This window comes from Lipomyces arxii, assembly GCF_038497795.1.
Source record: "Lipomyces arxii strain Phaff 12-163 unplaced genomic scaffold V1512scaffold_3, whole genome shotgun sequence".
Lineage (NCBI taxonomy): Eukaryota > Fungi > Ascomycota > Lipomycetes > Lipomycetales > Lipomycetaceae > Lipomyces > Lipomyces arxii.
In genome coordinates this window covers 259233-277276 of record NW_027117702.1, presented here as the reverse complement: position 1 = coordinate 277276, position 18044 = coordinate 259233, and the positions used below count along the sequence as shown (strand labels likewise).

The 18044-nt window shown below is 46.1% G+C and overlaps 10 protein-coding genes and 1 non-coding gene across 11 annotated transcripts; 5 read left to right on the top strand and 6 right to left on the bottom strand.

Moving 5' to 3' along the window:
* The first annotated feature begins 76 nt into the window (after positions 1–76).
* V1512DRAFT_t20 lies at positions 77–180 on the top strand. The gene has a single exon. It is a non-coding gene; the product is annotated as a tRNA-Tyr (tRNA).
* Positions 181–571: 391 nt separating this feature from the next.
* V1512DRAFT_251724 (uncharacterized protein) lies at positions 572–1395 on the bottom strand (the record flags this gene model as incomplete). The annotated part of the gene is made up of 2 exons (XM_066914686.1): positions 572–1270; positions 1318–1395. 2 exons carry the CDS (start codon positions 1393–1395, stop codon positions 572–574), a joined length of 777 nt encoding a protein of 258 aa, XP_066772962.1.
* A 299-nt stretch (positions 1396–1694) lies between these two features.
* V1512DRAFT_259041 (ATP synthase complex subunit H-domain-containing protein) lies at positions 1695–2314 on the bottom strand. Its single transcript, XM_066915559.1, has 3 exons — positions 2224–2314; positions 2115–2169; positions 1695–2067 (listed from the first exon to the last, which is right to left on the bottom strand). The coding sequence occupies exons 1-3, from the start codon at positions 2251–2253 to the stop codon at positions 1802–1804; spliced, it is 351 nt and encodes a 116-aa protein (XP_066772961.1). The 5' UTR covers positions 2254–2314; the 3' UTR covers positions 1695–1801.
* Positions 2315–2451: 137 nt separating this feature from the next.
* On the top strand, positions 2452–3696 carry V1512DRAFT_259039 (cyclin-like protein). The gene has a single exon (XM_066915558.1). It carries the CDS (start codon positions 2507–2509, stop codon positions 3593–3595), a length of 1089 nt encoding a protein of 362 aa, XP_066772960.1. The 5' UTR covers positions 2452–2506; the 3' UTR covers positions 3596–3696.
* V1512DRAFT_259037 (hemolysin-III related-domain-containing protein) lies at positions 3636–5178 on the bottom strand. Its single transcript, XM_066915557.1, has 2 exons — positions 4125–5178; positions 3636–4073 (listed from the first exon to the last, which is right to left on the bottom strand). Exons 1-2 carry the CDS (start codon positions 5107–5109, stop codon positions 3949–3951), a joined length of 1110 nt encoding a protein of 369 aa, XP_066772959.1. The 5' UTR covers positions 5110–5178; the 3' UTR covers positions 3636–3948.
* Positions 5179–5372: 194 nt separating this feature from the next.
* On the top strand, positions 5373–6230 carry V1512DRAFT_259034 (uncharacterized protein). The gene has a single exon (XM_066915556.1). The coding sequence runs from the start codon at positions 5384–5386 to the stop codon at positions 6182–6184; it is 801 nt and encodes a 266-aa protein (XP_066772958.1). The 5' UTR covers positions 5373–5383; the 3' UTR covers positions 6185–6230.
* Positions 6152–6526, bottom strand: V1512DRAFT_259032 (translation machinery associated TMA7). Its single transcript, XM_066915555.1, has 3 exons — positions 6481–6526; positions 6285–6432; positions 6152–6236 (listed from the first exon to the last, which is right to left on the bottom strand). The coding sequence occupies exons 1-3, from the start codon at positions 6509–6511 to the stop codon at positions 6221–6223; spliced, it is 195 nt and encodes a 64-aa protein (XP_066772957.1). The 5' UTR covers positions 6512–6526; the 3' UTR covers positions 6152–6220.
* A 685-nt stretch (positions 6527–7211) lies between these two features.
* V1512DRAFT_204116 (kinase-like domain-containing protein) lies at positions 7212–8624 on the top strand (the record flags this gene model as incomplete). Its single annotated transcript, XM_066913321.1, has 2 exons — positions 7212–7726; positions 7769–8624. Coding segments are annotated over 2 exons (1371 nt in total), but the record flags the coding sequence as incomplete, so codon positions are not given.
* A 31-nt stretch (positions 8625–8655) lies between these two features.
* V1512DRAFT_274484 (uncharacterized protein) lies at positions 8656–11718 on the bottom strand. The gene is made up of 2 exons (XM_066917783.1): positions 11072–11718; positions 8656–11010 (listed from the first exon to the last, which is right to left on the bottom strand). Exons 1-2 carry the CDS (start codon positions 11308–11310, stop codon positions 8796–8798), a joined length of 2454 nt encoding a protein of 817 aa, XP_066772955.1. The 5' UTR covers positions 11311–11718; the 3' UTR covers positions 8656–8795.
* A 224-nt stretch (positions 11719–11942) lies between these two features.
* V1512DRAFT_259028 (uncharacterized protein) lies at positions 11943–13654 on the bottom strand. Its single transcript, XM_066915554.1, has 2 exons — positions 13410–13654; positions 11943–13358 (listed from the first exon to the last, which is right to left on the bottom strand). Exons 1-2 carry the CDS (start codon positions 13453–13455, stop codon positions 12364–12366), a joined length of 1041 nt encoding a protein of 346 aa, XP_066772954.1. The 5' UTR covers positions 13456–13654; the 3' UTR covers positions 11943–12363.
* A 1570-nt stretch (positions 13655–15224) lies between these two features.
* Positions 15225–18042, top strand: V1512DRAFT_246097 (uncharacterized protein; the record flags this gene model as incomplete). The annotated part of the gene is made up of 4 exons (XM_066914411.1): positions 15225–15275; positions 15325–15381; positions 15432–15551; positions 15601–18042. The coding sequence occupies 4 exons, from the start codon at positions 15225–15227 to the stop codon at positions 18040–18042; spliced, it is 2670 nt and encodes an 889-aa protein (XP_066772953.1).
* Between the last annotated feature and the right edge of the window lie 2 nt (positions 18043–18044).

Genomic DNA, 18044 nt, shown 5'->3' with positions numbered 1-18044 from the left:
GTTTATTTCTAATACCCTAATCCACGCCATTTAGGAAGCAGAGTGAGATAAACCACAGAAATTCTTAATGAAAAATCTCCGGATGGCCAAGCTGGTAAGGCGTCAGGCTGTAATGGTTCTTCTTCTGGATGCGTACAAGCAATTACCTGAAAATCGCGTGTTCGAGTCACGCTCCGGAGACTTTTTATTTTTTCAAATTTTATATTTGATTTGAAAATGATAATTGATGAAATTTTTTTTAACTGCGCTGAACATCTACCAGCTTCTTGGAATTTTGTCGTGGTTGTGCTCTTTTGTGGTTTGAAGTGGTACGAGCTGTCAGTATGGCTGACTAGAGTGTAAATGAAATGAGAGTGTAAATGAAATGAGAGTGGCAGATCAAGCAGAGAACAGAGAGTGTGTAAGATTGTAGAGCGTATAATAAAATTCATAGTATGGCATAAAATCCAACATTGTGTGTATGGGTCTATGTATGCCGGTCGAGCGCTCTGTTCGGCATGGAGATATGTACAATATAATACAAAGGACGTCAAATTCTCCTAATAACGTAATTCACATGGTCTAAACCGCGTTACAGATTTTGCTTTCTGCGTTTCCAACTATTTCTGCGTTCTCTCGCAGCTTCGGCATTCTCAATTAAATGATTAAACATGATTCTCGCTTCTTCAACGTCTTTTGGTCGACCTTTGATAGTGTATGTAACAGTTTTCGGTGCAACAGACCATTTACTGTGAGTTCGAGTCAGAAAACCAACTCGTCTGATGTTTTGTGCCTGTTGGCCGGCAACAATTTTGTCAAGCTCTTTTTCGACCGGGACCGTTATTTTGACGCGTTTCTCGTATGACTGGACTTCAGGTATCAGCGGCGCTTCCCACCCTCTGCTGTTTATTAACATATCCAGCAGCTCGGTCGCGCGGTTGGTCTGGCTTTCGTTACCTTCAATCTCAATCTCGTTTGAACCGGTGTCGTAACCCAGATTCGCGCCGCTGAGTAGACTGATCTTGAATAGATGTGCGCTGCCAGAGCTCGTGACGCTTTTCATTAAATCTTCAGGTACGATGTAGACTGACTTCGTAACATATCGTGACTTGTCTCGCTTTAAATATGAATGCTTTTCTTGTGCACTGACTTCCTTACTGGTGCTGCCCTCACTAAATTCAGTCGACGGTAATTCAGAGGAAGTAACTGCATCACGCCCAGTCGTATAATGGCGTGTGATACAAGACTGATTAATTAGATATTCAGGTCTAGATTGCCGTTGAATGGAGATCTAAATGTTTGAGTTCATGATCGGTATATCTTCTCAAAGAAACTTACAGTTCTTAGCGTTTTGCTATAACACAGCGCTTGCTTGTGTATCAGACCATCTGTTACTTTCAATATACACCTATTCATCTCAGTATATTCTCAGTATACTGTCAACACCAAATTGTCAGTCTGAGATGAGTTGCTAAAAAAGTAGTAGTACAAACCCCTTCATTGCCTAATGGACATATTCCAAGGGCAAACAAACTACCACGGCAATGCGTTCTACGTGGACTACAACAAGAAGATTACAATCCTGAGATGGTACATGAATGGGAAAACAAACACTGAATGGTGACATACTGCCACTTCTACTCCGTACTAATAAAGTTGAGTATATCGAATCAGTCATAAGACTCAAACATAAGTAAAAGATTGAAACTAATATCCTTTTGAAACACCGCACTCTAATGATGGCTGTACAGGTCATACGAAGTGTACAGACTAATTGATATCGCGTATTTTAATTTATTGAATGTACAACAATCTAAACCGCCTAATGGTGCGCATCCTCGAGAGGCTTAACGACAAAGAAGTCCTCAACCTCTGGCTCCTCCTCGACAATCTCAGCAACACCCTCGACCTCGACAACCTGAGCAGCGTATTCACTGATTTCAGCCTCTGAGCTGCCTTCAACAGATGGTGGAGTAGGAGCGGTAGGAAGAATCCATGGCTTGACCTGACCAACTGAGTCAGACGCCTTAACTGGTGTGGGCTTGTAAGCCTTGACTTCCTTCAAGTATAGATCAGTGAGAATGTCCGCTTTATAATTGTCAGATCTAACTCTTAAATACAAACTTGCAACAAACCTCGTCGAGGAACAGCGGCACCGAAGTATCGTCGCATCACAGGGACGGCACGGCGCTATTCATTATCAGATCTTCGGTTCAGTTAAAGCACACGGCATTAATCACTTACCGATACAGCACGAATCGGTTGAGCCAGCATTGTTTATTTTGATGAAGAAAGAAGTTGAAAAAATCGAACGCTGCGAATTCACGACTTTTGTGGATGCCACGAAAATTCCAGTTTCGGCGCAGCGAATCATCTGCCGATTTGCTTACAAATTAATGAGGGTGTTGTGCAATATAAAATTGGGTTAGGGTAAGAACTTTTGAAGCAATTGAAATTTCCATCGCCACAACCTGTTTTTTTGTCCTTACGAACATTTGTCACGTCTTCACGAAGTTGATTCAAGAAGATGTCTTATGCGTCTGTAGGGTCAGCACCACTAGCTTATGGCAGCATGGCACCACCGTCAGCACCACCAGCGGCCGCGTTTCAGCGAAATCTGAACGTGCACTTGATGTGCCCGGATTGCAAGGAGTTTCCGCCGAATTTGGTCGAGAACTTCAGCGATGGTGACATGGTGTGTGGGTCCTGTGGTCTTGTGCTCGGTGATCGGATTGTCGACACTCGGTCTGAATGGCGTACGTTCGCGAATGATGATCAAGGAAACGATGATCCGTCCCGTGTGGGAGAAGCAATGAACCCACTGCTGGACGGTAATCAGCTTGACACGTTGATTTCGTACGGTGCGCCTGGTAGTACTGTTGGACGAGATTTGAATCGAGCGCAGAATAAGGCGGTGCATGATAAAAAGGACACGGACTTGCAGGCGGCATACGCAAAGATCTCTCAAATGTGCGAGCGGTACTCCCTTCCTCGAGTCGTGCAGGACACGGCTAAAGACATTTACAAGAAGGTGAAGGATGCGAGAAAGCTGAAGGGCAAGTCTCAAGACAGCATTGAGGCGGCCGCGATTTTCATTGCCTGTCGACAGGCGGGGGTTGCTCGTACATTTAAAGAGATTTGCGCGCTGACGGCTAACGTGTCCAAAAAAGAGATTGGTAAGGTGTTTAAAGTCATGGATAACATCCTGCTCGAGATGGGTAGCAACGGAGCTGAGAATCTGAGCGGCGCGCCCCAGACGGAGCGCGAGTACCAAAACAAAGGCACAAACGCTGAAGATCTCATCAACCGGTTCTGCTCTCATCTCGGTCTGTCGACCCAGGTCGCCAGTGGCGCACAGCACATTGCTAGACGGGCGTCGGCAGAAGGCATTCTTGCGGGTCGATCGCCGATTTCGATTGCAGCTGCGACGATTTACATGTCCGCTGGCTTGTTCAACGAGGCTAAGTCAGCAAGTAAAATCGCAGAGCGAACCGGTGTTAGTGATGGTACCATCAAGACTAGTTATAAGTTTTTGTGGGACGCGCGTGAGAAGCTCGTTGATCCGGCTTGGATAGAGAGCAAAAAGGTGTCCATGAGCGGAATGCCAAAGGTTTAACCTTCTGTAAACTATTAAACTTATATGGCGTTCTTAATCATTGGAATATTAAAGTGTGTTTATTGTTTATTTATAATCAATTCACTTTATCACTGGAAAAACTAAAATGTTTAGCCAACATCAACCTCTTTCTCTAATCGTATTCATTGCTCGTACTGCTCTAGCACAGCTCTTGTCGTTATTTATACTTCTCTACTCACAAACGCCTTTGTCTCCACTCTTCCCCATAAAATACATAAAACAGAAAAACAAAAAACAAAAACGGCTTGGTTAACTCCATGAATTACAATTTCGTTGTGTGGTTGAACACACTGACAATATACAAAAACGCATGAGTTCAATGGCGATCAGACTTAGATGCCGAATCGCTCGGCGTGCACAAAATTGTATGCGTTAATGATTCCAATCAAGTGAGACACAGCTGCCGCCAGGACACAGACATGAAAAATCTGATGTGATGATCCAATTAAATCGAAATCTAGAAAAAAGAATCAGTGAAAAGTTAATATCTATCAGCAGTAGCACTCACGTCCAGGTTTGAATCGCTCTGGGATACGAGCAGCGTAAATAGCAGCACCACCAATGTAAAGCGCACCTTCGGTCAGCAGATACGCCAACTGGGTGCGATGCCACAGTTCATGAAATCCAAGTTTAGCTCCGCCAAAAGTGAGTGGAATGATACCACTGAGCCCAAAAATGACAAACATGCCAGCACGGAACGAACGCCACTCTGAGCTTGCGAACTCTTGCCTGAGTGTGAGTACAGCACAGATACCGCCAAATGTGCAGACCAAAGCAAAGAAGTAAGGCATGTACTGCGGTATTGAGTGCAGACCATAGTAAATTGCTGGCACAAACGAACCGACAATCAAGAAGATGATACCGAGATAGTCGAGTCGGTTGCCGAACTTGGCCACAGATTCTGAATGGCAGTTCAAGCAATGGTATGTTGATGATATGCCGAGGCAGATAACAGCACCAACAAAGAAGATGACAAAGACCACAAAATCTTTTGCCGAAGTCGTCGGGAATTTAGGCAGATAGACTTTCAGAGTAACAGAAAGAAAACCAAGAAAGAACAATGATCCAAATAAATGGGAATAGATATTAACAGACTCATTATGCAAATATGACAATGATTCAACGCATTTCCAAAACGAAAACGTTTCGTTACGATACCCGGACCGAATAAAATGATTATCTTGACGCCAACTTGGTAGATCATCGTATAATGAAGTGAGAGAGTGAGTGATTGATCTGCACAGATCCGCTGCTTCCGAAGCAACTTTCTTGAATGAGTCTGAGTCTGACATTAACACGTTATCAGATGCACTTTCTCCACAAAAGTATTGAACTTTTCCAAGCTTTGAGTCATCATCAGACGCGGTTGAACTTGGTGTGGTTGACTGAGTGGTCGAGACGGAGACCCGTCGATGGCCAAAATGGGATTGTTCAGTTGAGACCGAGGTTGACGAGGCAATTGATGACGACGACGAGTCCTGATCCAAGATCATTTTTCTATAAGAGGTTAAATATAAAATCTATTTGAAGGAATGAAAGTGTCTTGTTTGGCTGAATTGAATAGAGAGAGAAGAAAAAGTGCCGATTATTTAAAGTGAAATTGGGATGAATCGAGAGAAAGTGACACCCCAACAGAGCATGTGTGAATAGAAAATGTGACAATTTTGGGTCTGCGGCTTCAATGACACTATACCCTTGTGCTTACAGGTGGGCTAATCATGAGTATGGCCAACTGAGGAAGTTTGTAAACAATTCCTACACATCATAATGAACGATACCGAGCTTGGACTCGTATCACGAGGGAATGACAGTCGATTATTACACGATAAAGTATTTCAAAGGCAGTACTTTGCTCAAGTACAGCGAAATTATGTCGATATATGCTCAGGATCAGAAGTAGACACTTTGCGCCGCACATTCATGACAGTATCAATCTCGAAATCAGGCCATGATTCATTTGAGGACGGTCGTGCTGACTTAAATAAGGTCATCCTTGGGCTGAGAAAGCTAAGAGAAGCGTTGCTGGCTACAAGGGATCGATCTGAGTTTGCAAAGGAAGTCCTGCTGTTCACAGTCAGAGTGACTACACTATTAGGTCATTATGAATCTTATATTCCAGCTATGAAACGGTTACTAGAAGAGGATGTTGTAGAGCTCACTTCAGCAGAACGGTATGAGATTGGAGGTCTTTACGTTTTACATCTCGCTCATTTTAACAACGACCTGACAGCAGCATACGATGCAATGCTACGTCATGATCTCTTAGATGATCTTGCCCTTCGGCAAGTCCTTCGAGCTTGGGATGATTGCGATTACGTACTCTGGCGACGGCGGTTCATTACTGAACCTGATCCTGGCAGACACCGAATGATGGCGTTCGGAGACACGGCAATCGCAGTCGGATCACTGAAGCGGATTGGCCGGGCATACTTTTTCATGCAGAAAACTGAGCTTGAAACTTTGACTGGATGGCCATGGCAAGACTGCGTAGATCAACTTGAATGCGGTTGGAGATTAGAAGATTCAGGCAGAGTAGTAATGAGAGAAAGAAGATCCAAAGTATCTTGAGGTATTCTTTTTAAATATGAAATCTATAAACATATCTTATTTCTTTCCAGATCTAAGTTCCATGTTAGCTTATATCAAAAGACACTTTCTAATTTCTTACTTTTTAATTCCTCCACTCACAAGAGGTCCCCCTTTCGCCGCCTTTGCTGCCATTTCTTTCTTAGCAGCAGCTTCGGCCTTCTTTTTCTCTAAAAAGGCCTTGTCTTCATCGTCCATATCCTTGCGTTCCTTCTTTGGTGCCTTCAGTGCTGCTACAATTAGCATTAAGTATTGCCTACGCTACCATATTCTCATACGCTTTGCTTTTCCTCCTTGTCGTCCAGACATTTTTGATTGTGGTTGGGAACTACGAAGGCTCTATCACGAGTTTTGCACAGAAGATTTCCAAATTATATGCATAGTCACTCTGCATTTATGCTGTATTTTGTAGTACGTTATTTACTCTATATCAAGGTCGCAGCTTGCACCTACAATCACCATCGCATCTCTAATGTACTCCCGCGATAATACGCGAGAACGGGACAGGAGAAGGCACGATCATCGGGACAAGCACCGTGGACACAGAGACTTACATCACGACCGAGACCGTAGCAGTAGCAAACGCCGGTCGCGTTCACCAGTGCGAGACGAGCGACTGTACCGACCTCGTGCTGATGATCGTGACAGACGGCCGATTGAGAGTAGTGAGAATGTGAGAAGTCAATTGGGTGGAGTAACTGAGAATGAGTTGACGACCAAAGGAATCAGTGATAAACAGGATGCAGAAGATGGACTGACAAGAGAACGAGTAAAGAGGCCAAAAGTTGGGATTAAGATTAATTTATCAAAAGAGGCTCTTCAGTCTGTTGCAGTTACGGTGCCGGTCCTTGCTTCTCAAGAGAATATAGTGCCCATTTCACCAGTTACCGAGCTGGTTCGGCCTGCTGAGGAGTACACAGTCAATGAGAAAGTACGCGATATTGAGCAAGTACACGATATTGAGCAATTTCAAGATACTGAACAAGCCAATGGACTCGATAGGCAGACATCCTTAGAACCTACACCAGATCGGCTATTTGACGCGTTTCCACTTGAGCAATCAGATGTGACAATTGAAGCCAAAGCTGATGCGTCTGGTGCTGCAAATGCTGCAGATTTCGATGCCACGCTTGATCGCAAAGATGAAGCCAATAGACACGGAACGTCATCACAACCACAATTACAATTAACAGAGCAGCACGCGGATCAACAAGACGAAGATGACGATGACGATATGTTTGCGGTCGATGAGGAAGACATGTTTAAAAGCATGGTCAATGAGGTACGTGACACCAGAGCAGTGCCCGTCGTTCAGAAATCAGGACCCGGTGAAGCTAATTTGCCATCAAATTGGGACGACGATGAAGGCTATTACCGCGTGATCATTGGCGAGATGATAGACGACGGAAGGTACCATATCCAGTCCAATCTCGGTAAAGGCATGTTTTCAACTGTTGTTAAAGCTGTTGATAACGTTGACGGTCGCGAAGTTGCTATCAAAATCGTTCGAAGTAACGAGGTCATGTATGTTGTATTTACTTTTACTTTGCGATACTAATTGAAAAGGTACAAGGCAGGTATCAAAGAAGTCGCGATTGTACGAAAACTTAATGAAGCAGACCCCGGCGACCGCAAGCACTTAATTAGGCTTCTTCGAAGTTTTGAGTTCCGCGGTCATTTGTGTATAGTATTCGAGGGCATGACCCAAAACCTGCGTGAGGTTCTCAAAAAGTACGGACGAGACGCCGGGCTCAACATCAAGGCCGTACAGGCGTATGCGCAACAGAGCTTCCTCGCTCTACTACACTTGCGCAGATGTAATGTATTGCATGCAGATCTCAAACCTGACAACATTCTAGTCAACGAATCACGCACGGTGCTCAAGGTGTGTGATCTCGGCTCTGCCAGTGACGCGTCCGAAAACACAGTTACGCCGTACCTCGCCTCGCGCTTTTATCGCGCGCCGGAACTGATTGTCGGTTTGCCCTACGATTTCGCGATTGACATGTGGTCGATCGGGTGCACGCTGTTTGAGCTGTACACCGGCAAGATCCTGTTTGCTGGAGCCAACAACAACCAGATGTTGAAAGTCATCATGCAAGCCCGCGGCAAGATTCCGCATAAGCTCCTCCGCCGTGGCGCGTTCACAAGCATGCATTTTGACTCAAACCTGACGTTCCTGTCCCGCGAGCAAGACTCGCTGACCGGCAAACAAGTCTCGAAACCACTGTCGTTGGCGAACAACACTACAGGTGGACAGCGCGATATCAAAGCCAGGGTGTTGCAGCATCATGCGACTCGGGCGGACGAGCGACTGGTCGCGATGTTTGCCGACTTGCTGGACAAGTGTCTGAACCTTAATCCCGAGAAACGGCTCACGCCTGCGGAAGCACTACGACACCCGTTTGTGCAGAAACAATAGCTGTAAAAAAACGAAACTCGCAATCTACTCTTTGCAATGTATATAGTTATCATAATTAATCATTATAGCACTGAACCAATCTATCCTGCAATTCCTTACATGCTCACACAAAAATGCCAAGACAAGCAAAAAGAAATAATAAAAACTAATAAAAACTCCGGTAAAAATATCTTACAATTCCCCCATAATGCTCGGCGTTCCGACATCAAACTCAGACTCGATCCCGTCCTTGGCATGCCGCATGTTGACGAAATGCTCGTACTGCCTGACAACAGAGTTCCACTCCGCCAACGCCCGGCCAGAGTACACCGTCACGATGTCGGGTCTGACCGAACGCACGACTTGGCCGGCACGCGAGAACGGCATGATGGGCGGTACCAGTAGCGACCGAGGGTGCGGCGGCGCATGTGCCGGCTGCAGCATGAAACAGTATGACCGGTACATCCCTGCCGGGTTCGAGACCGTGGCGCCGGACGTTGACGGCACAGGGTCGGCCGTCGTAGTCATGGCCGAGTTGAAAGACGAGACCGACAATGTCCGGTGCAGACCTGGAGGTGACAGTGACAGTGAGTGAGGCGCGAGTTCGGGTGGTGAGATCGTGCCTGATGCCGAGAACGATGATCGGATTGATTTTAAACGACGAAGCACGGTACTGACCTTGCTCGCGCTGAAATAGTCACCGCCAGAATGGATGGACGATGGCGAGGTTGAGGATGAAGACGGTGACGAAGACGATGAAGCAATGAAGATATCTTCGTCGTGCACGTCGTATCGCGACACGGGAGGCGCAATCTGCATTTCCCGAGTCGATGACTTAAAAAATCGGTCCGCCAAAGTGTCTTGTCCAATACACTGTACAATTGCAAGCCGACGTCCAGGCATAGGCGAGCTCGGCGTGCACTCGACAGACCGCCCGTTCGCAACCCATTTCCGCAGCGCAGCGTGCAGCGAAAACATTCGAAGTCGGAGGCTATCTTTGGCAACTTCCCACATCGGTGTCGGCCGGCGGATCACCCGCCAGCAAAGCAGCCGCATGTAGTAAGCGCGGACTAGTGGAGCCCAGTGGTGAAAGTACTCGTTAAACACCTCGTCCGACAAAATCCAGTCCACCGCGCGATCGTCTTTGGCGAAATGGCCCCAGAACGAATACAGAAATGCAAATGCCCGAAGCTCGTTCATGCAGCTGCGCGAGTCGAGCATGCGCTTGCAAATGTCGCGCCAAAACACCCAGTTCAAGTCGTCATGACGTGACATTCCTGCCAGCACAGACAGTGTCGAATCAGACACGTCACACAGACCCACACACGCGGTAGCGTCGTAAACTGAAGTCTGCTTAGCAGTCGCGTGCAATATGGAGGATTCAAAAAATCGAACGTATGTACTTGAGTACGAAGCCGCGACGCTACGCGAGTTGAGCATTTCTTTAAATGCAAGCAGGATACGCATTTGCGAGGCTTGCTTGGCTGACCTCATATTATTTGCCCGAAACACGGTCGAATTGACGTTGACCTCGCCATCGAGCAGTCGGACCTGCAAGTCGCGGTCATGACCGACAAACTTGTCGAACACGGCCAGAACAGCCGCGTGAAAAATCATAATGCCTGGCATTGCCATGATTGCTTCGTCCGGTGTGCATTCACATACCGTCGCAACTGGTCCAATGAAACCAGACAGAATCAAATAATACTGTTTCAAAAAAGATGCAAACACGTCGTTATCTTGAGACCCCCAGAATCGACGAACCCAGGCACCATAGAGTTCGTCCTCTAATGCAGCAGGTACATCTGGTTTGCGAGTAATGGAGTCTTCAAACAACACCCCGACCAATGGTGCCAGATGTGGCGGAAACACGGTTTTGGCGGTATCAGTTAATGCTTTGTATTCCGTCGGAGACAGACCGATATGACTACTTACACGGAGCACATCACGACGACGTGGTCTGAGTAGATATAACAAAGCGGGTGCAACACCTGGAGAGTAGAAAAATGCATGTGCAAGAACAGCACCGGCAAATACCGAAGTCGAGATGGAAACCGGTTTAAGTTCGAGTCGAGAGAGTGCGTATTTGAGAGTGTCATTGAGATCAGATTGGTATTGAGCAGCAGACGTTAATCTGATTTGCGGGATGTGCCATTCAGCACGTGCAAGTATACCAAAAACGGCTTCAAAATAAGCAGCGCGGTCAGTGATTGCGACAGCGTGTGGAGGACGATCGCGTAAGGCTGTGAGCAGAGCCACCCACCAAGTGTGCAAGATTTGGATACGGCGGTCAAGTTCTGTAATTGAGACTGTGGCTGACGTCAATTCACCTTGTCGTGTTCGTAGGAATGGGAGTATGCCTGTTCGTAAGATGTTTGCTCTGTACGCGGCCTGACGCGTACTAAACCTAAGAATAAAACAGATTAGCACTCTAGAAATACATAAATTAGTTTAGCGTTTAAGCGTACTTCTGATAGTCTGACACGAGAATTCTGAACTCTTCTGACCACAGTGACACAAGTTTTTTATGAGACGGAGAGGCTGAAACACGCGAAGACGGTTGAGTTCGATCAAAACGCGTCGCTGGAGTCGGTGCGGAAAAGTTTAGCGTTGAGGATGCAGCAGAAGAAGAAAAAGAAACAGAAGAAGCAGAAGATATTGTCGAAGACCCAGGTGATAATCTTGAAGAGATAGTTGAAGACGTCATCGATAGGCTTGATAAAGATCGCGACTTGGATTGGTTTGAATATGAGGACAAATATGCAGGTAGTGGAACCACTGCCGAGGCAGGGTCGTGTTCTGCGGTATCAGAGCTGATTGAAGATCGAGAAGACAGACATGGAGAAGAGCATTGAGTAAGAAGAGAGACGAGGATATCGTGAGGATGTTGATCTTCAGCGGTTGATATTTGTAAGTTTCGGCCAGCACGAGCACAGCGAGCCGGAGTAGGCGACTGTACAAGATAAGCTTGACCGGGTAGTAAGGGAGAGAAAGACGTTTTGAAGTGGTGAAAGACGGGGTCAGCCTCGTTAAAACACAACGAGCGAGAAACCGACTTGACGATGAACGGAGTGTGTGTGGGCTTAAAACGAGCCAGCCGTCAACACACTCGCGCCGAACGGTATCCTCGGTTAAAACCCTACTCTTAGACATAAATAGACATAAAAGGGAGTTACATGGCGACGATCAGAGATAAGGTTTAATACGTTAAACTGTATTAAGTGAAACACTGTCCGTGCACTTCTCAATACGGATGTATCATTTTCCGATGTGTCTCAATTAGGAAATTTGTGGATATTGAATATTTATTATTAACAAATTTAATGCGAATAAAAGTACACGGAAATTCACTCAAAAAAGTAGACCAAAAGAAAGTTCTAATTTTAATGATAAAATGGCATTTTCGCGCAGCGCACCACGTTTCATAAACTGGAAGTAAATGTAGCCTTTTGAATCAGCACGTCATTATGCATCCCTCTAGTTCTTCTAATTTTAGTGTAGATAAATCAATTAAGAAATATTATTAATTTATCTATATCAATTAGCTATCTTTACTTTAGAGTGACTTAGATAGACTGATTGCTCAAAACCGTACGTTACGTTATGTTCATTCAAAATGTTTTGATAACTACAAATACAATACAATACAATACCCTTGTTCTTACACAACTGCGGCCTTTTAATGTCCACTAATTAAATTGCTGAAACTAATTTTTATTTTTTGCTCAGTTTCAGTTTAAAAATAAAATTGTTGAAAACTTTAGTCGTATGAATACTCGCTCGTTGATCGGCCTCGGTCAACCCGGTCAACTCCGTCTGTGTCGTCTTCATCGTAATAATCGCTTGTTTCTCTCTCACTCTCATCGTCACTCGTCGTGCTTCGTCCTGACAGTGAAGCAGTCTCATGCGTATGATTAGTCCATCTCGACTTACTTAAACTTCGACGCATTCTAGACGACGCGGGTACACTTATACTCCGCGCAAGACCTGATCGTCCTGTAGCAACAGTTAATGGCAACGATTCTCGACTGCCTCCAAATAGTGACTCAGGAGCCAACGCTCTCGTGCTTGCGTTAGTGTCTATACTTTTCCGTCGTCGTTTTGACGAGCTTGCAAGTGTAAGAATAGACGCATTGTCCATATGGAATTGGTAACTAGTATTGATGCTACCTGCCGCTGATGCAAGACTCGGCAGCCATGCCGACGGATTTGTAAGTACAGACGTATTATTTGTTGATGAAGACGACGACAAAATCGAAGGCGATCGGACAGACACTGGTGTTCCTGTCGTGCTGCTAGGCGTCAATTTCGATTTGCGATGCCTGGCCGACCGCGAAGGAGTCGCAGTCATCGACGCGGCCGGTGACGCAAACACGTTATTGTACCCGTACGCACTGCCGTTCGAAGTCGCGCTGTCAAAACTCGACGCGTCGTCTTGCCACCTGCGGCTGTAACTCCTGCTATGATGACCACCGCTCGCCGATGTCGTGACAGACGCCGTCCGCGCAGAAATGGAGTAATCGTCTCGTGAAACTGTAGAGTGCGCATGCGACGACGTCTCTCTGTACAACGGCGCAAGTGAAGATGTCGTCGTCGTCACTGGACTCATCTTCCTTGCCCGACTCCGTTGCAATGTGGATGAAATCGTTGCCTCGGAATAAGTCCGATGACTACCCACCGCTGCCTGTGTCTTGTGGTTTGATGACCGCGATGTCGAAACCAATTTTCGGACCCATGAGAACCTGCCCTTACGCGCTTTACTCTGGTTAGCCTTAGTCAAGATTTAAGCTGTCAAACAACACGTACAGTGATGAGTCTCGACCGCCGGAACTGATACTTTGTATGCCGCCATACCCAGCACTGTCTTATTATCACCAAAACACCTTCAAATCTATATTTGACTTAGTTTGTTATTTTGTGTGTTTTAAATTCCGGGGGCTACTTTCTTGCATTGCACTCAACACGCACATCACGTGCGGCACAAGACCCTTGACATTACTTCTCCCAAATGGTCTCTCTCACCATACCAAGGCTAAACTACCACACCAAACCCTACGAAAAATTGATTTAGCCCTAATTCAACTCGAAAGGCGGTTAAATAGTAAAGTCATTTGACTGCGTGACGTCAATCGACTTTTTCTTAGGGTTTACTAGCATGTGTAGGGTCGTTCATTTTGTAAACTTCAAATATCCGCTCTATTTATATTCATTATTATATTGATAGTCTAATTGACAAGTTAAATTCAATTTCATACTTCTTCTTTTTCAACTGACTCAAACACAAATAGCAACTCGAATACTGCCAGTTGATTTTCAGCCGCACTCAGGGGCTAATCGTTTAAGTGTAAAATATTCAAGTTACCTAAGCCCTGTTTCTTTTCTCATTTCCCTACCTCACTAAAAAGAAATTTTACAATGAAGAGAGAGGGAGAGAGAGGGAGGGGTTAGTTGTAAAAAACAATTATCGTACATCTTCTATAGGTATGTGGAAATTACGATTTTCTGAATTATTTTAGTCATATGTAGACAAACCAAACAAACTAAACAACGAACATTATACGCAACAAACGCAACAAACGCAACAAACGCAACAAACGCAACAAACGCAACAAACGCGACAAACGCGACAGACCGGAACCAAAACTGAACCAAAACCACAGAAAACTAAGAATTGACTAGTTGGCTTCGGACAATACCAGCTCCGAAGTCGGAGATGCGGTAGACTGTCAAGAGGCCAGAGGAGCGACGCGCAAAGAACATGTTTCAATAAAACTTTACACATTCCTGTTGCCACTGGTTCGCTTGCTTCTGTATTTTCTGGGAAAGTCAACAAAACTAATGCTCTCTGGCAAACAGAGTTGGAATCCGAATTTCTTTGGTTTTTTGCTGTATGGTTTTTCTGAGTCCCTTCGCGATCAAGATTACTATTCAGAAACGGAGTTGGGTTCTTCTGGGGCTACCAGCAAAGTACCAATCACATTCTCTCGACCCGAATTTTTTTCCTTTTGGCGTTCCTCCAAGCACTAACTAATTCTCATGTTCTAGGTAGCATAACAATAACAGTTTTCGTTCCAGCACGACTGAAAAGCTCCTGATCCTTGTTAACTCTAAGATTTGAAGCACAGATATAGAGAGTCTATGCTGTCGCTCGATATAATTTTGCTACCGATTCTTGAATGATCATTTTGCGTTTGGTAATACGGTTGTACTCTTTAAGCGCTTGCTCTTGTTTAGACAGTATTACTTCTAGAAGTGGTCCTCGCCGTTTTCTCTTGCAACAAGACTTTGGTTGAGCTTTCTCGCAGAGTCTCGTCGAGAGAGCCGAGAACCCACACGCAGCTCAAATATGACAGTCTAAGACTGAAGTCATGTTATGTAATTAATGAGATTATCAGCTGTATTATCTTCGCTTCACTTTAATCTGTCTTATTACTGATTGGGTCATGAAAACTGTGATGTGCCCTCATGTTTGTGAAATTCATGAGACAGAGCATCGGTTTAGGGTATTTAAGTGTAGCCGCAAAACATGCGGCGCGAATCGCCCACATTTGAATTTCCACTTCTTGCTTCCAATTTTCCTTCTTCACCCTTTTATTTTCTCTCAAGAACTAATTCTAAGCTATGACTTTTAGAGATTTTGATCACTTTATACATCGTCTTTTTACGCCGAATGTTTGCTCTTCTTTCATTTATCTGCTCGGAACCCAACTAATCGTGTCAGGGTAAAAAGTCTGATTTGAACCGCTCCGGTTCCGTCGCTCGAAATGTCGACGTTAAAGTAGGTATCCTTGATTATTCTTTGATCAAACCATACTTACACGTTCAAAGCGCATTTCAAGACGTTCGTCGTTTCTAAAACGTCTTTTTGGCCGCAAGCCTTCTGTCGTTCGCGGAACTTTTTCTCCCATCGGGACCAGTTCGCCGATTGCCCAGCGAGGCTTTAGACATGTAGGTACACTTACTACAAATGAGATAGATGCTAATAAATTATTCATAGAGTCTTAAATGCAAGGCAAGAAGAATGTCGAAGCCCGTCGCTGCCACCCGTCGCATTACAAACCAGCCTGCCGCTCGTCGTGGCCCTTCCCCACACGTTGCTCGCCCCGTTGCCCTTGTTGCTCCAGCTGTTACTACTTCTTCTTTTGTTGATTTGTCTGTGGCTCCTACTGAGACCACTCTTGTTGCGCCCGTTATTCCTGTTATAGCGAAAAAGCTTACCAAGCGTGGCAGCACTACTACCGACAACCCCAAGGTTTTCGAAACCATCAAGCGCAAGCTTAACCTATCCAAGGTTGGGCCTGAACCTATGGCTGCTCCTCTTGTTTTGGTTGCTATTGTTTCTCCTGTTGTTGTGCCTGACTTGGCCCCTGCTACTTCGCTCCCCTTGGCGGAAAGCACCAATGCCAACAGGGCCAACTTTATGAAGACATTGACTCACAAGATGCATCGCTCTGTCAAGAACAAATCTGTTGTTGATGCTATTTTGGACCATAATGTTGAGGCCATCGTTTCTGTTGAGTCTGCTCGCTCTGTTGAAGCTGACGAGCCTGTCACCCCAGCCGATCCTGCCGCTCCTGTTGCTCATGTTGCTCTTGTTGATTTTGTCGAAGCTGTTAATTCTGTAAAAGTTGTCAAGTCTGTTGAGTCTGTCGCTCAAGTTGAATTGGGACTTGTTAGACCCGCTGCCGCCGTTGGTGATATTGGGCCCGTTAAACCTATTGCACACACTGTTGCCTCTGCCGAGTTTACTTCTCCTGTTGAACCTACTGAATCTGCAGACATTGCCTCTGCTCTCGAGAATTTTAAGCCCATTGTTTTGAATGAGACTGTCAAGTCTCATGAACCCGTCATAACCATTGAGGCCGCCGAGGTCGTTGTTCCACTCTCTTCGATTGAACCTGTTGAAGTTTCCATCAAAGCTGAACTGCCTAAGCTTGATACGCCTGTTGAGTCTGCTACTGCAATTGAACTTGCTGAATCTATCGTTTCTGATTTCAGCGAACTTGTTGTCGTTTTACCTGTTGCCGATTCTGATGTCACTGATGCCTGTGTTTCTGTAGATGCCTCTGACTCTGTCGCCGTGTTTCTGAATGTCCTTGCGATTCTTGCCTCAGTTGACAAGACTACTCTTTCTGCCGCGTCCCTTGATGACGAGTTGACCCCTGTTGTCACGGATGAAGACTCGACCGATCCGTCTGCATTTGCTGAACTTATGTCCGAGACTCTCGAACAATCCGATGTCTCGCCTGTTGTTACTTTGCCATCCGCTCCTCTTGAGCTTACCGCCGATGAGATTGAGTCCCTTGACTCTTATCCGGCCGCAGCCATTCCTACTAGATCCATTTTGACCAAGACTCCGATCTTGGCCTGCCTCACTCTCGAGGCTTGCCCGCTCGTTCCCGTGAACGACGAGGCCCAGAGCTCAAGTGTTAATGCTGCACCGATTACTCTCTCATCTGCTGTTACGGCCACCGCTTGCGATCTATTTTCGGCCGAGATTCCCGTCTCGCCGTGCCTTGACTCCAAGGCTAGCCCGTTCTTTGATTTTGAAGACGAGGCTAAGGACCGCACTCCTGCCACCGCCGACAACCTAGTTGATGTTCCTGCTTTGACCGAAATTGTGAACGATGCTGCTCATTTGAAATCCGTGTTTGACGGAATTACCGCCTCGCCTGTGTCGCATTCGGCCCAGTCTGTCGACGAGATCGCCAGTGCTCCATCCCGTGTGCCAGTCAGCGAACCCACATTGGTTTCTGACTTGACGATCCAGCAACACGCGCCTGCTTTGGCCGAGATTTCCGACGTCTCGACTAGCCTCGCAACTGCCGAGGCTCGCCCGCTCGTCGAGCCTGACGGCGAGGCAGAAGACGCCGTTGCTGGCAACGCCGCAGCTGTGGCCGAACAGCCTTCGATCGAATGGATCTCGTCGCCCGACGAACAGCTGTTTGCTGAGTTGTACCAGTACTATCGTGGTGCAGTCACGTCAACCAAGTCCTACTTATCTGAGGGCCACTCCGTCGTGCCGACATTGGTAAAGAGCAAGCAGCTCAAATTTACTTCAACCTCGCAAGACGAGGACATTTTCAACGAACTCTTCGAAAGACATCACGGCCAGACCATCACGGCCACAATCCCGTCTGCGGTCCGTGGTGCGACCTCATCACAGCCGATCCCTGCCCAATTAGCTGTTGTCCTCACTCCTACACCTGTCCAAGTAGCTGCTGTCCAGGCTCCTATTCCCGTGGTCCCAACCATTGTCCCCACCGCTGCAGCCACTGCGAGCGGTGCCGAGTTGGAAGCAAAAGTCTGTTCTTACGATTGCGATAACGCTGCAAGCATGTACCAGACCGGCACTGAATATGACCCGAACCCGGCGTCGTCTAAGTTTTCGACTATGCTCAGACACTACAACTCCCGTTCTCGATACGGCCATTATTAGCA